Here is a 16,393-nt window from a genome sequence, read left to right on the forward strand (position 1 = left end):
AGCAAGATTCGGAAAACTACTGATGAAATAGAATCAGAAAAGCTTGCTAAAGGAATACATGAATGTGTGATGGAAATGATTAAGAAAAGGGAAGAGAAAATAGTGACTGGAGAAGCTGACAGTTTCGGCAATGATTTTCTAGGATTACTTGTAAATGCTTTTCATGATTCGGATGACAAAAACAGGCTCTCCGTAGAAGACTTGGTAGATGAGTGCAAAACATTCTACTTTGTTGGACAAGAAATGACTAAGTCCTTGCTCACATGGACAGTCCTGCTTTTATCAATCCATTCAGATTGGCAAGAGAAAGCAAGACGAGAGGTGATCGAGGTATTCGGTGACAAAAATCCTCATTCTGAAGGCATTTCCAAACTAAAAACTGTAAGCAAAACCGCAATCTCTGACGATTTCAATAGCGTGCATTACCAGCATTTAATAAATTATAAATTTATTTTGCTCACAGATGAACTTGATCATCTATGAAACCCTGAGATTGTATCCTCCTGTATTTGCCATATCTAGAAAGGTTGCAAGAGATGTTCAATTGGGAAAGCTCATTATTCCTGTTAATATGGAGATTATGATCCCGATCATAGCACTTCCCCATGACCCTCAACTATGGGGTGATGATGTGAATCTTTTCAAACCAGAGAGATTCGCTGAAGGTATTGCCAAAGCTACCAAATACAATACGGCTGCATTCAGTCCCTTCTCATTGGGACCTCGATCTTGCGTGGGTATGGGCTTTGCAACCACAGAAACAAAGATTGCTCTCTCAATGATCCTACAACGCTACACTATTACTCTCTCCCCAGCCTATATTCATGCGCCATTTCCTCAATTTATGCTTCAGCCACAACATGGACTTCAAGTAATGCTTCATTCTTTACAGAGTGATTTGTAAAGTTTTTAAGCAATAGCTGCTTCTATTAGTGTCCAAAATGGTAAAATAGTCATGATAAGTGAGAAACAGTTGTAAATAATGGTGTGATCAATGTACAACACACAGTTCTTACCAGCCATTTTTGGCTCCTAATTATGTATCAATTCAAGTTTTTAAATTGGGTGATCCTTGACATGCTGTCAGAGCCTTTCAGTTTTAAACAATTTCTTCCTCTTTTCCATATTTCTTGGCCACTTACGGGTGCAGGGAACCGGGTAACTGGTGGATTTGTCGACTACTGTATCCAGAATGCCAGTTGCATGGCAATTGCAGTAAGAAGGAAAAGCAAAAAACTTGGCGGTTATTTGATCACCACTAAGCTGCACAAGGATTTCTGGCTCTTGGCTTAAACTTTTATTTGGGAGTTAGGGTAAACACACCATGAATCTATTCAATAAAAAAATTTGTGAAAAAATTTCAAATTTGAATAAAATAATAATGTTATTATATAAAAAGAACATTATCTCGTATATTATTAATGGATTTTTAAATTTCATATTTCATAGTTATAAACATATAACAATATATTAGTAAATTAATAATAGGTTAATAAAAAAAGTGATAACTTAGTAGTTAATAATTGATAACTTAATAATAAATTAATGATAATTTAATAGTAAATTAGTGATAATGTAATCACTACAGGGGGTTTGGTTTTTAATAACATTTTTTTAACTGTTTAGCGACGTTTATTAACGCCACTATAAGGCTGCGACGTTTGCGAAAAAACGTCACACAAAGTGTCGCCTATACATTCGTCGCTATAAATAATGACATTTTCGAAAAAATGTCTCAATATTAACGGTGTTTGTATGTGAAGTACCGCCATTTTAATGGCGTTTATATCTTAGAGGCGCGGCTATTTCAATTACGTTTTTATGAGGAAAACGTCATTTTGTTGTAGTTAATAGTTAATCAGTTTCAGTTTAGTAGTAATTAATTAATAAACTTAGTAATAAATAATAAATAACTTAGTAATAAATCAATAATAATTGTGTTATTAATAATTGAAAACTTAAAAGTAAATCAATATAATTTAGTAGTTGCTGATCATCAATAATTTAATAGTTAATCAATAAAATAACTTAATAGTAAATTATGAATAATTTAATATAAATAAGTTATAACTTGATAATGAATCATGGTTAATTTAGTAATAAATCAATGACATTTTTTAGTAAATAATAAAAAAAAATTAAGTAGTAAATCAATGATAACATAATAGTAAATCATTAATAATTTAGTGGTAAATAAATGATGATTTAGAAGTAAATTAATTAATCATTGATAATTTTATAGTAAATTATTGATAAATTAATAGTAAATCAATTAAAATTTTATAACAAATCATCAGTTATTTAATAGTAAATCATTAATAATTTAATAGTAAACTAATTATAAATTAATAGTAAATCAATATTAATAAATCATTGATAATTTAGCTGTATATCATTGATAGTAATAAATCATTGATAATATAGTTATAAATCAATAATAATTTAATTATAAATTATTAATAAATTTTTTATACTTGAAGTTGACAGGAATTGACCTCGATTACTAATAGAAGCGAAACTAGAAATTTCATCTTGGCAGGTTAAGATAAACCTACCATAAATCTATTTAATAAAAAATTTAATGAAAAAATTATAAATTTGAATTAAACAATAATGTTATTATATAAAAAAAAATTATCTTATACTAGAACTAAACTCATACTTTCCTATTGTAATCTATTGTTAAATATATGATGACACATATTTTATAAATAATTACTAAAAGTATATCATAAGTTATCAAAAAATTACTAAAATTACATTAAGAGGTTACTAAAATTTTGTCGAAGATTATAAAAATTGTATCAATGGTTACCGATATTGTATCAATAGTTACCAAAATTATATCATAAGTTACCAAAATTGTATTAAAATTACCAAAAGTTTATCAAAGGTTATCAAATTTTACTTATATTAATCAAAATTAAAATTAAATTATTAGTATTTATTATTATTATTATTATTATTATAATTTTAGTATAAAAAATTATTTATTGACATTAATTTCTAAAGATAGGAATTACTTGTGTAGTATGCATGTATCAACTTTTAAAATATAATCTAATTTATATAATTAGCTGACAATATTCTAGAAATGATATCAAAAGTTTATTAAAATTTTGTTAAAAATTATCAAAATTGTATCAATAGTTATCAAAATTATATTATAAGTTACCAAAATTGTATTGAAGTTACCAAAAATGTATCAAAAGTTATAAAATGTTATTTATATTATATCAAAATTAAAATTAAATTATTAGTATTTATTATTATTATTATTATATAAAAAATTATTTATTGACATAAATTTATAAAGATAAGAATTACGCGTCTATTATGAATGTATCAACCTCTAAAATATAATCTAATTTATAATATCAACTGACAAAATTTTAGAAATGACACTAATGCAAGAAAATTTTGAGTTGTAATTTCATTTTATTTTCTCTAAAATATAATCTAATTTATAATATCAATTGACAAAATTCTAGAAATGACACTAATTAATAATGCAAGAAAATTTTGAGTTGTAATTTTATTTTATTTTCTTGTTTCCTTTGATTCCTTTATGATTAAATTTTATTATACAAATCTATCAAAAAAATCCAAATGAAGTCAAAAGCGGGCTTCTAAAGCATCAGTCTTCGGCCCATAAAAGCTTATATAAAATGGAAATTAATGTTTAGTACATAAAAACATCTGAATTCATTGTTAAGAGACGAAAATGAATTCCACAGCAAAGCTTTTAATCCTTCTCACAAGTTTTTTGTGCCTGTTTCTTCTCATAACTCTATTCAAATTCCTTCACAAATATTGGTGGATACCTTTACGCATACAGTACGCACTGAGTTTACAGGGAATCAAAGGACCTCCATATGAATTCATCCATGGAAACAACAAAGCATCTGTCCAATTCAGAAAAGAAGCATTAAACAAACCTATGGCTGCCTTAACTCATGATATATTTCCCAGGGTGCTGCCTCAGTTTTACTCCTGGACCAACATATATGGTAAGATGATTCCGATGTTTTTCACTTGCAATATGTTTCTAACTTCAAATAAAAAAAATGAACCCTTTTTTTGTTCTTTTATTAGGGAAGAATTATCTTACCTGGGAAGGAACTCAAGCTCAACTGGTAATTTCAGAACCAGAACTAGTCAAAAAGGTTCTGAAAAATATCGAAGGATCTTTTCCGAAAAAGAAGGCTGAAGGCTTTATCTATAAGTTACTTGGGGACGGGCTTCTGACAACCGAAGGTGAAAAATGGGCCAGGCAAAGGAAGTTGGCAAATCATGCTTTTCATGGGGAGAGCTTAAAAGTAAAACTTCGAACAAAGTCTATTTCGTACTGACATTTAAGAATTATGAATTAGTTTCTTACAGAATGGATGGTTGTATTTGGCAGAGCATGAATCCAGCAATAATTGCTGCCGTTGAGACAATGCTAGAGAAGTGGAAAGGTCAAGAAGGGAAAGAGATCGAAGTGTTTGAACAATTCAGGTTACTGACTTCAGAAGTTATATCTAGAACAGCTTTTGGTAGCTGTTACTTGGAAGGGGAGAAGATTTTTCAAATGTTGACTAAATTATCAATACTTGCTACCAGAAATCTCTATAAATCTCGGATTCCTGGCATCAGGTAAGTTAGTAAGTTAATTTGTAACATTCTAATTTCTCGTCGAGGCATTATAAAGATCTGTTTAAATATATGCAAATATTAAATCCATAATGTTTTTGTGAGATAAAATCACCAAACTTTCAAGTAAAATTGAATAATATCTTGGTCTGGTGTGGTCTTCACATGATTAATCTAGACTCTGGAGTTTGCCCCTGATTTCCAAATAGAAAGGAAATACCTAGAAGTCACTTGAGTGCAAAATCTGAAATATGATCACAAAGGATTAAGTTTTTTCTCCTTTTCTCCATGTATACGGCTTATACCTTTGTTTGCTTTTGCAGCAAGATTCGGAAAACTACTGATGAAATAGAATCAGAAAAGCTTGCTAAAGGAATACATGAATGTGTGATGGAAATGATTAAGAAAAGGGAAGAGAAAATAGTGACTGGAGAAGCTGACAGTTTCGGCAATGATTTTCTAGGATTACTTGTAAGTGCTTTTCATGATTCGGATGACAAAAACAGGCTCTCCGTAGAAGACTTGGTAGATGAGTGCAAAACATTCTACTTTGTTGGACAAGAAATGACTAAGTCCTTGCTCACATGGACAGTCCTGCTTTTATCAATCCATTCAGATTGGCAAGAGAAAGCAAGACGAGAGGTGATCGAGGTATTCGGTGACAAAAATCCTCATTCTGAAGGCATTTCCAAACTAAAAACTGTAAGCAAAACCGCAATCTCTGACGATTTCAATAGCGTGCATTACCAGCATTTAATAATTTATAAATTTATTTTTCTCACAGATGAACTTGATCATCTATGAAACCCTGAGATTGTATCCTCCTGTATTTGCCATATCTAGAAAGGTTGCAAGAGATGTTCAATTGGGAAAGCTCATTATTCCTGTTAATATGGAGATTATGATCCCGATCATAGCACTTCACCATGACCCTCAACTATGGGGTGATGATGTGCATCTTTTCAAACCAGAGAGATTCGCTGAAGGTATTGCCAAAGCTACCAAATACAATACGGCTGCATTCAGTCCCTTCTCATTGGGACCTCGATCTTGCGTGGGTATGGGCTTTGCAACCACAGAAACAAAGATTGCTCTCTCAATGATCCTACAACGCTACACTATTACTCTCTCCCCAGCCTATATTCATGCGCCATTTTCTCAATTTATGCTTCAGCCAGAACATGGACTTCAAGTAATGCTTCATTCTTTACAGAGTGATGCGTAAAGTTTTAAAAGCGATAGCTGCCTCTATTAGTGTCCAAAATGGTAAAATAGTCATAATAAGTGAGAAACAGTTGTAAATAATGGTGTGATTAATGTACAACACACAGTTCTTGTTGCGTCTGAAGCAATAATCACAAAATACAGAAGCAATAGACAACAATCAATAATAAAAAACACAAGAAAAATAAAGCACACCAATATTTACGTGAAAAACCCTCCAGTGTAGAGGGAAAAAATCACGGACCACCAGAAAAATCTTCACTATCAAATAATAGATGTACAAAGTTTTTCTCTAGCTAAAACTAGAGCTAACCAACAACTAGAGAAATAATTGGAGAAATCTCACCAAATAAGTGACTCAACAAATATACCCTGGATTTGTTCCTAGAGAGCTTCAAACCCGATCTTCACCATTCAGAATGTAGAACTCTGAATCATAAACCTCCTGACAAGGTTCCAACTCAATCGAACCACGGATCGACTTCTGTTCAACCAACTCTCCCTTTTCTTTTTTCTCTTTGCTTTTTTTTACTTTTCTTCTTTCTCTACTTGGTTTTTAACACACCCTTAAAACAACCTCACTTTTTTTTTATTAAATAGCTAGGGCTCTGTGTAAAATGAAAGATCAAGGCCCATGGCCTTTACTTGGTCCAAAACCACTTACATGAGGTTGGACCCCATTTTCCTAACAATCTCCCCCTTCAGCCCCATTATGAGGAGATTCATCACCATAGTAGTTTCATTTGGAACTTACCTTGGCTAGGAAACTCATTCCGACTAAGTTACTACAAAGCTCAAGTTTTTCCCTAGGAAGTATCTTAGTCAATATATCTGCTACATTCTTATCAGTATGAACTTTCTTCAATAGCATCTGTTGTTCTTCAATCACTGAACGTAACCAATGATATCTAACATCAATGTGCTTTGTTCTAGCATGGTACATGACATTCTTACTCAAATCTAAAGCACTTTGGCTATCATAAAATACCACATACCCTTTCTGATTCAACCTCAATTCAAGAAGAAAACGTTTCATCCAAAGCATTTCTTTACATGTTTCGGTTGCTGCAATGTACTCAGCCCTGTAGTTGACAAAGCAACACACTTTTGTAACTTAGATTGCCAAGATGTAGCTCCTCTTGCAAAAGTGAACAAATATCCTGAAGTAGATTTTCTACCATCAAGATCGTCTGTCATGTCAGCATCAGTAAACCCTTCTAGAACTGGTTGTGAAACTGGTTGTGAAACTTCATAAGTCAAGCACATTTTTGAAGTACCCCTCAAATATCTAAAAATCTATTTCACTACTTTCCAGTGAATCTTCCCCGGACTAGAAAGAAATCTGCTCACTACACCAACTGCATGAGCAATGTCAGGCCTTGTACAAACCATAAGATACATTAAAGAACCGACTGCAGAAGAATAAGAAATACTAGACATAGCTAGTTGTTCTTTCTTAGACACTAGACAAGATTTCTTAGATGAAAATGGTTGGCAAATGGACTGCTAACTGATTTAGCATGTTACATGTTGAATCTACCAAGCACTCGTTCAACATACTTTTTTTATGACAACCACAGCTTTTCAACTCTCATATCTCGGATAATGTCCATACCAAGAATCTACTTTGTTAGACCTAAATCCTTCATATCAAAGGACTTAGACAATTGTTCTTTCAACCTACAAACCATACTAGCATCTTGTCCTACAATCAACATATCATCAACATATAATAATAGGATAATGAAGTTACCATTAAGAAATTATTTAACATACACACAAGAATTCGTTGCTATTCTTTTATAGCTATGACTCACCATAAAAGAATCAAACTTCTTGTACCACTATCACGAAGCTTGTTTCAAGCCATACAAGCTTTTCTTCAATTTGTAAACTAAGTGCTCTTTCCCTTTCACTTCAAAACCCTTAGGCTGATTCATATAAATGTCCTCCCGTAAATCACCATACAAAAATGTTGTTTTAACATCAAATTGCTCAAGCTCAAGATTCAAACTAGCTGCTAATCCTAGTACCACTCGAATAGAACTCATCTTTACAACTGGAGCAAAAATCTCATCAAAATCGATGCTTGATTTTTGAGAAAAACCATTTACTACCAATCGAGCTTTGTACCTCACTAGTTTATCATCATCCTTCTTCAACTTAAACACTCATTTATTCTTTAATGGCCTCTTCCCTGTTGGAAGTTTAACAAGATCATAAGTACCATTCTTTCGTAATGACTCTATCTCTTTTTTCATTGCTTTTAACCAGTACTCTCTATCCGAAGTAGCTTGCACATCTTAGAAGCTTTCTAACTCTCTTTCATTGGTAACTAAAATAAAATCTGAACTTGGATACCTGATAGATGGCCTACGCTCTCTAGTAGATCTTCTGGGCTAAGACTCTATATCAATTAATGTCGAAGGTAGCTTTCCTTGCTCAATACTCTCAGGTAGAGAGGATTGCTCCCCTTGCTCAAAACTAATTGCATCTGGCTCATCACCTACTATGGCTGGCTCATTCATATCCTCAAGTTCTGTTTCTTACTCATTTTCATCATCTGTGGCTCTTTCCTGTAGAATCTCTGTCGGTGTTGAAATATCACACTTAACAGTAACTCGTGTAGTCCTCTCATTTTTCTCAAAATCTGCTATGATTTTTTTTTCATGAAAGACCACATCTTTGCTTCTGACTGTCTTTTTCTTTACTGGATCCCATACCCTGTAACCAAATTTTTTATCACCATATCCTACAAACACACACTATGTGACTTTATTGTCAAGCTTTGATCTCTACTCTTTTGGCACATGCATGAATGCTTTACACCCAAAAACTTTTAAGTGAGAGTATGAAGTATCTTTCCCTGTCCACACTCTTTCTGGAATGTCAAAGCCCAAAGGAACTGATGGTGACTTGTTAAGTAAATAACAAGTTGTGTTGACTGCTTCACCTCAGAATGGCTTTGGTAATTTTGTCATCCTCAACATACATCTGACTTTTTTCATAATGGTGCGATTCATTCTTTCAACTATACCATTTATGCTGTGGTGTTTCAGGTTCTGTCATCTCATGCTTGATCCCATGCTTTGAATAATATTCTTCAAAGCCTTTAGATGTGTATTTCCCACCATTATCAGTTTAAAAACACTTTAAGGGTAACCCTGTCATCCTTTCAATCATGACATGAAATTTTTAAAAATACTATAGTACTTAACTTTTGTATTTCAACATATACACCCAAGTCTTACGTGAAGCATCATCAATAAAAGTAATAAAATATCTGCTACAACCTAATGATTCAACCTCAATAGGATCACATACGTCAGAATAAATTAATTCCAATCTATTTTCTTTTCTCTAAGAACTTTTACAAAAAGAAACTCTATGATGCTTACCAAATAAACAATAATCACATGAATTGAGAGACATACCTTTGGTCAAGGGAATAAGGGACTGCCTTGCCAAAACCTGTAACCCTTTTTCACTCATGTGTGCCAGCCTCTTATGCTACAAGTTTGCTGAAGCATCATTTTCAATGGCATTTACCTGGTTACCATCAATTGCATCTATATCTTATACATTTGCAGTATAGTTTTCCCCTTACAACTATCATAAATCCTTTGAAAAGCTTTCACTGTCCATTCTTTTGTCGACTTTCATATCCTTCATTATCAAGGACATTAATAGCAAGTAAGTTCATTCTCATATCTGAAATGTGTCTGACATCTCTCAAAGTCAATATGCAGCCTGTACTAGTTTGTACAACAATATCACCAATCCCAATAATCTGACACAATCTTATTTTTTATCTTGGTATAACCAAAATCTCCTACTTTGTAAGTTGTAAACAACTCTCTCTTAGGAACACAATGATATGTCGCTCTTGTGTCAACTATCCACTCAATATTGAGATCACTAACATGATTACAATCACCATGTGTACAAATCAAAGTAACTGAATCACTATCTGAATTCATTGCTACAACATTATCATTATCTGAACTCTTACTTTCTCATCTTTTCGCTCTTGTTTCAAGATTTTACAGTTTCATTTTATATGACCTGCCTTACCATAATAGAAATACTTCACTTTACCTCTAGACTTGGATCTATGTTTAGACTTACCACAACCTTTTGAGTTCTGACCTCTGTCGATATTTCTACCCCTGTTCTCTGTGACCAGAGCTTGATTCTCAAGGTCTACATCTTTTCGCCTTACTTCTTCATTAAGCATATTATCATTTATCATCTCCAATATCACCTTATAATCAGGAGCTGAATTAAAAACAGTCACAACTAGAGTATTTCAGCTGTCTGGCAATGAACCCAAAAGAAATAACACATTTATTTCATCATCCATCTTAAGCTCCATAATAGTTATCCGATTAAATATATCTTGAAAATTACTCAAGTGCTTTGTAACAGATCGTCCATCCCTGTACTATAAAGTTACAAGTTTTTTAACAAGCATAATTTTATTCATATCTATTTTTCTCTCATACAATACTGTTAATTTTTTCTAAACAATGTGAGCATCTGACTCCTACGCTACAGGATAGAACACGCTGATATCAACTCATTTTCTGATTGTAGCCAGCGTCTTCTACTTAGCTTCTTCCAGCTTTCATCTTTTATATCTGTTGGTTTAGTCGAATCACTCAATCCTGACTCATACAAATCTTTGTAGTATAGATGATCTTCTATCATAGGCTTTCAAATTCAATAATTTGATGCTGTCAATTTTATCATGAAACCTGTATCACCTTTCATGATCTCAAATAAAATTTGTTTCTATCCTGATTGCTTCTGTATCGATATCTCAAAATAACCCTCACTCTGATAGCACTTGTTGTGCCTGAAGCAATAATCACAACAATACAGAAGCAATAGATAACAATCAATAATAAAAAATATAAAAAAAATAAAACACACCAAGATTTACGTAAAAAACCCTCCAATGTAGAGGAAAAAAACCACGGACCACCAAAAAAATCTTCACTATCAAATAATAGGTATACAAAGTTCTTCTCTAGCTAAAACTAGAGCTAATCAACAACTAGAGAAACAATTAGAGAAATCTCACCAAATAAGTGACTCAACAAATACACCATGGATTTGTTCCTAGAGAGCTTCAAACCTGATCTTCACCGTTCAAAATGTAAAACTCTGAATCATAAACCTCCTGACAAGGTTTCAACTCAATCGGATCACGGATCGACTTTCGTTCAACCAACTCTCCCTTCTCTTTTTTCTCTCTACTTTTTTTGACTTTTCTTCTTTCTCTACTTGGTTTTTGACACACCCTTAAAACAACCCCACCTTTTTTTTATTAAGTAGCTAGGGCTCTATGTAAAATGAAATATCAAGGCCCATGGCCTTTACTTGGTCCAAAATCACTTACATGAGGCTGAACCCTATTTTCCTAACAGTTCTTACTAGCCATTTTTGGCTCCTAATTATGTATCAATTCAAGTTTTTAAATTGGGTGATCTTTGACATGCTGTCAGAGCCTTTCAGTTTTAAATAATTTCTTCCTTTTTTCCATATTTCTTGGCCACTTACTGGTGCAGGGAACCGGGTAACTGGTGGATTTGTCGACTACTGTATCCAGAATGCCAGTTGCATGGCAATTGCAGTAAGAAGGAAAAGCAAAAAACTTGGCGGTTATTTGATCACCACTAAGTTGCACAAGGATGTCTGGCTCTTAGCTTAAACAAAACAGCATTATTTTTTTAATTAGCCGTCAACTCTTTTCAACAAAGAGGATTCTAATCTTACTCCAAAATATATGTGATTTTCCTAGTGTTATTGTTTGTAAATAATAATATTACAGTAAAAGGAACAAGAGGGTTTGGTGTGTGAATGAAAAAGTTTGTGTTGTGTCATTATTGATGGCCCTGGATTATGGCTAAGGGAAAGACAATAGGGTCCTTTAACCCCTTTAGGATCTCTTCCGGATGTTACAATGGCCTAAAAGAAGCACATGGTTTTACAACTTTTGTTTTTTGGAACTCATACCTAAATCTGCAAAACTCCATAACTATATCTTGCATGGTTGTACTTGCAATAATTTGGCTTTTTGACAAGGTTTCAACTTGAATCTTGCAACTTTTTTTTTTATCAGTTGTTTTACAATATAAGTGCTTTCAATCTGATTAACTGGTAATTTTTGTGTGATATTGCCATGTTTGTAGACCAACTCATTCAAAAAGGCCATTTCAAAGTGGGGATATAATTGACCACCAAATCAACCTTGTATACTAGAATGTTCATGATATAAATGATAAAGATTTCTAGAAATCAGAATTCAAATTTTAGCATATTCAAATATCAAATATCAAATATCAAATCTCATTTTAAAAAAATTATTGTTCAAGATCCTCTGTGATACTACATCAAATTTGCAAAATTAAAGTTCACATATTCTTTGATCTTTTCTACATTTCAAAAGAATAAACCATTTTGTTTTCAAACATTTAGAGTTTTTCTAATATTTTATAGTATTATTATTTTTTTTATTTCTTTACATTGTGATGTTAGAAACTATTAAACACAACATTGAAAATTTTCTTAAAATTAAAATACAAATAGCCTATTTCATGTTAAATTAAATATGAATATTTGTTTTGTACTGAAAGAAGTGAAATGGTATAAAAAAAGGAGATATATATGCATCTGCAAGAGAACTAAGTAAGAACATATAATTCTTTTTCTTTTTCTTTTTCCTCTTCTCTGCCTTCTTAATAGTAAGAATGTAGAAAGAATTGAATTCACGAATTTTTGTGGCCAATCAATTCACTAATTCAAGCTATATTTAAATCTTTTATATACACAAGTAGCAGTAGGGGTGCATAGAAACAAGAGGCAAATTGTATATATTTCATGTGGTTCCATCAACTATAACATTGTCATTATATAAAATTTTCAAGTAGAAGATTAATTACCATAAAAGAACATTTAGGAACATTTAAGAATCAAAATTAGTTTAAAAAAAATTTATTTAGGGATATTATGAAAAATTTTAAATTAAAGAAATACTTTCAAAACCTCAAACATAAAGATAGAATTTAAAAATAGTCTTTTTATTTAAGATTTATCATAATATTCCTTCTAAAATAATAAAATAACATTATTTGTAAATGATAATTACTGATGACTCTCTAACATTTAGATAAAGTATTAATAATTATATTTCACAAGAATACTATTTTAATTTTATTTATTTAAAATTAAAAGATTTTAAGAAAACTTTTTATGCAGTAAAAAAATGAATAATATAATTAATATTAAACATCAACAAACATATATATAAATTATGAATACACACACTATTCTAAAAAATTAGTTATTAAAATGAGTTTGGATTTTTGGTAGGTTTGGTCTAATTTTTCTAAAAAATAAATTTTTATATTTGTACATATTTTATATATATTTCTTCTCTTTTTTTTTAAATTACTATTATTATTATTATTATTATGATGCATAAATTTAAAGTGTATGAAATATAAAATATACCAAATATAAATTAAGGTATGAAGGACTAAATTAAAATGAGCGTAGGAATCCAAATAATCAAAAAATTACCAATGTATAAAGTTAAACTAAAACATCATGAAAATATACATATAGGAATGATTGAATTTAAATATACATGACAATGAATCTTTATTAGGAACCATATAAAAAAAATCATTTAAAGAATTTAAACTAAAAACAGAAACTTGGACCTAACCTATTCGAGGGCAACCAAAGGATATGGTCTTCCTCCCCTACGTCTTAAAGCTTTCATTCAAAAAAACATCGAATAAAACTATGGCTTTGCCTTTTTTAATACCTTCATGCTTCAATCCTAGAGAAAGTAAGTCAACCGTGTAGTCCCCACTCATTTTAAACAAAGTTCTAATTTTGTCCTATCTTTGCTTTAGTAATTTTTCTATTCTTCCATCTTAAAAACAATGCAACCCGTAGCCGCACCCCCCCCCCCCCCCCCCAATTCCGTTTAAACAAAGCTTTAGCTTTGTCCTATGGCTTTCTTTACCATGGACTCTTTTCTCCCTATAAACAATATATATATATAAACAATTTGAAGAAGTCCCAGGTTCTGGGCCAACAATTTCCTTTCACTCCCACAACTATCGCGCCAAGGTAACCAAAAACGCCTAAAAAACAAACATATACAGAGAAACAGTGGAAGAACACAATTGGACTTTAACCCAAAGTTAGCTTTGGAATCTTGAAACTCCATGCACAGTCCCTGTTTTATTATTACCACTCCTGTATAAGCAATATATATATATATATATAAACAACATAGAGGAGGTCCCATGATTTTTGTTTTGTAAAATACCTACCATTCTTAAACTCTTTGGACTTTAACAGAACCTATCTGCACTAGCTGCCATAAACCATAAAGCATGAATGAACTTTTAGAACTCCTTACAGTCTTCCCACAAAGAGATTTTAACCATAACCCAAAATACAATGAAAGCAAAGTCAACAACAGATAAAGCTTGGATTTTCAAGCTTCAAGAACGAACCAAAATAGCATACAAGCTTATATTCCATGCAAGAAACGAATCACAAACAGTAAAGATGGCAACTTTGGACCCCTTTTATGCATAGTCCACATATGAAAAAGAAGTGAGTGGCTAAAAAGGCAAACAACTTATATGACTTTAATCCTCTGCAAGTCTTATGTAAGCTAGAAAAGAAAAGGACAATCTCTTAAAAACTTTACCTATGCGTTCACCCCTTTTTTATTCTGGAAGCCATTTCATTGTTTACAAATATATATATTTATTTACGAAGTCCATGGACTCTCTTTCTTTCATTTACAAGTAACTATTTAAAACCCAACTACATCTTTTACGTGGAGAAAGATGAACAACAAGGAAACACCTATTTTCTGCCTCAACTGGGACCGTATAAACAAAAGTAAACTTTATGGCAACCCCCAATGCATCAGAAGCAGGAGGAAACTATGCAACAAAAAAAAATGAAGTGAAGGACAGAAACAAGAAGCAGGCGTTCATAGGAAAAGATGCAGGGAGAGAGAATCACCTTTCTGTTACGGTTCATAGCTTTGTTTCAAATAAAAAAAAAAAAAAAAAAAAAAAAAACTCTTTAGTTTTTCTGTCTACGGCTGATCACCAACCTCGTTCTCGCTTTCTGTTTCTTCTCTTTTTCTTTTTTTATATTTTTCTTTTCTCTTGGTCGCCACCTAGGAGGTTTCCTTTCTATTTCTGGTTTCCTCGAAAACTCTCTTCTTTTTTCGTGATTCTCCTTTTCTATCATCCTCCAGCTCTCTCTTTTTTCCTCTTTGGTTTTGTTGGACCCCTCTTTTTCCCAGACTCTCCTCCTCTTTTATGCTTGAAAGCCTTCCTTTCCAAGCTTTAGGATTTGTCTTCTTCCATGCTTCCCTAAGGCCCCTCTTTTGCAAGCCACTAACTCTATTTTTTTGTCTGCTGCAGGTTGGGTTTATACACGGGTCACCAGCTTCTGTTCAGGTGGATGTTCCACCTTTTCTTACATGCATTCACGTGACTAAGACGGGCCTTTGCTTGGGCTCCTTCCATAAGGGCTATATTTGGTCCATAAATAAAACAACTATAGGTGTACAAATGAGCCATATTCGGCTGTGAAATGGGCCGTGTAATAGGCTATCTTTGGGCTTTTATGGGTTGTAAATGGGCCCAAAAATGGTTTACGTAATGGTTCTAAATTAATGGTTTCGGTCCATGTTTGAAAATAGGTCCAAGTCAATTATATTAAAAAAATGTTTCGAATAAAATTCGGTGTTTACATGGATCTTGCTACTTTGAAACAAAAAAAAGGACAATCAATTTTTTATTTTCATTTTGAAATGTTAATTATTTGGGATCAATTAGCTCTTATGAAACCTAAATAGACTATTGATGCATAATTATATTACCGATACAGAGAAGAAAGTTGTCTTGCATAATTCTTAATGGCACTTTAAGATGATTTTGAATCCATTCGTGCTTCTATTTTACATCGTGTCCCTTCTCTTTCTATTGATGCTATTTTGTCATAATTAATGGTCAAAGAAACTAAGAGGGGCATCCTCAATCAATCCAAAGGAGAGGATGATATTGTTTGAGTAGCTACTGCATATCCAAAAAATTTTATCCCTAATTCATTTGGCTCATCTCAATGAAGGGATTCTTCTAAAATTGAATGTTACTACTATTACGAGTTGGGACATACAAAGTATAATTGTCTATAATTGAAAAAGAAATTTGGCTTGCATAAAATGGGGCGAGTTGTTGCTACGACATCATTTACAGAAACTTTTAATGTTAACTCTCACTCTATTGCAATTCAAACTTAAGAGATTATTCGACAAATTATTTCTAGTATGAGTAATAATTTTATGGGTAATTCTTCTAAATCTGCATTATCAACTACTACAGGTACTAATTTTAAGAATTGGATCATTGATTCTGGAGCTTTTAATCATATGACTTTTGATAATTCTATCTTTAACTTTTCAAGTCCTATTACTTATTCA

General features: G+C 32.1%; 1 protein-coding gene and 1 pseudogene across 1 annotated transcript; both read left to right on the forward strand.

The window, feature by feature from the left end:
• The first annotated feature begins 2 nt into the window (after positions 1-2).
• LOC149518654 (cytochrome P450 CYP749A22 pseudogene) lies at positions 3-904 on the forward strand (annotated as a pseudogene).
• Positions 905-3,572: 2,668 nt separating this feature from the next.
• Positions 3,573-6,008, forward strand: LOC111281478 (cytochrome P450 CYP749A22-like). Its single transcript, XM_022869236.2, has 5 exons — positions 3,573-4,010; positions 4,096-4,319; positions 4,406-4,638; positions 4,959-5,337; positions 5,420-6,008. Exons 1-5 carry the CDS (start codon positions 3,725-3,727, stop codon positions 5,858-5,860), a joined length of 1,563 nt encoding a protein of 520 aa, XP_022724971.2. The 5' UTR covers positions 3,573-3,724; the 3' UTR covers positions 5,861-6,008.
• Positions 6,009-16,393: the final 10,385 nt, after the last annotated feature.

This window comes from Durio zibethinus, chromosome 5, assembly GCF_047325235.1.
Source record: "Durio zibethinus cultivar Kanyao isolate XHJ-2024 chromosome 5, ASM4732523v1, whole genome shotgun sequence".
NCBI classification, from domain to species: Eukaryota; Viridiplantae; Streptophyta; class Magnoliopsida; order Malvales; family Malvaceae; genus Durio; species Durio zibethinus.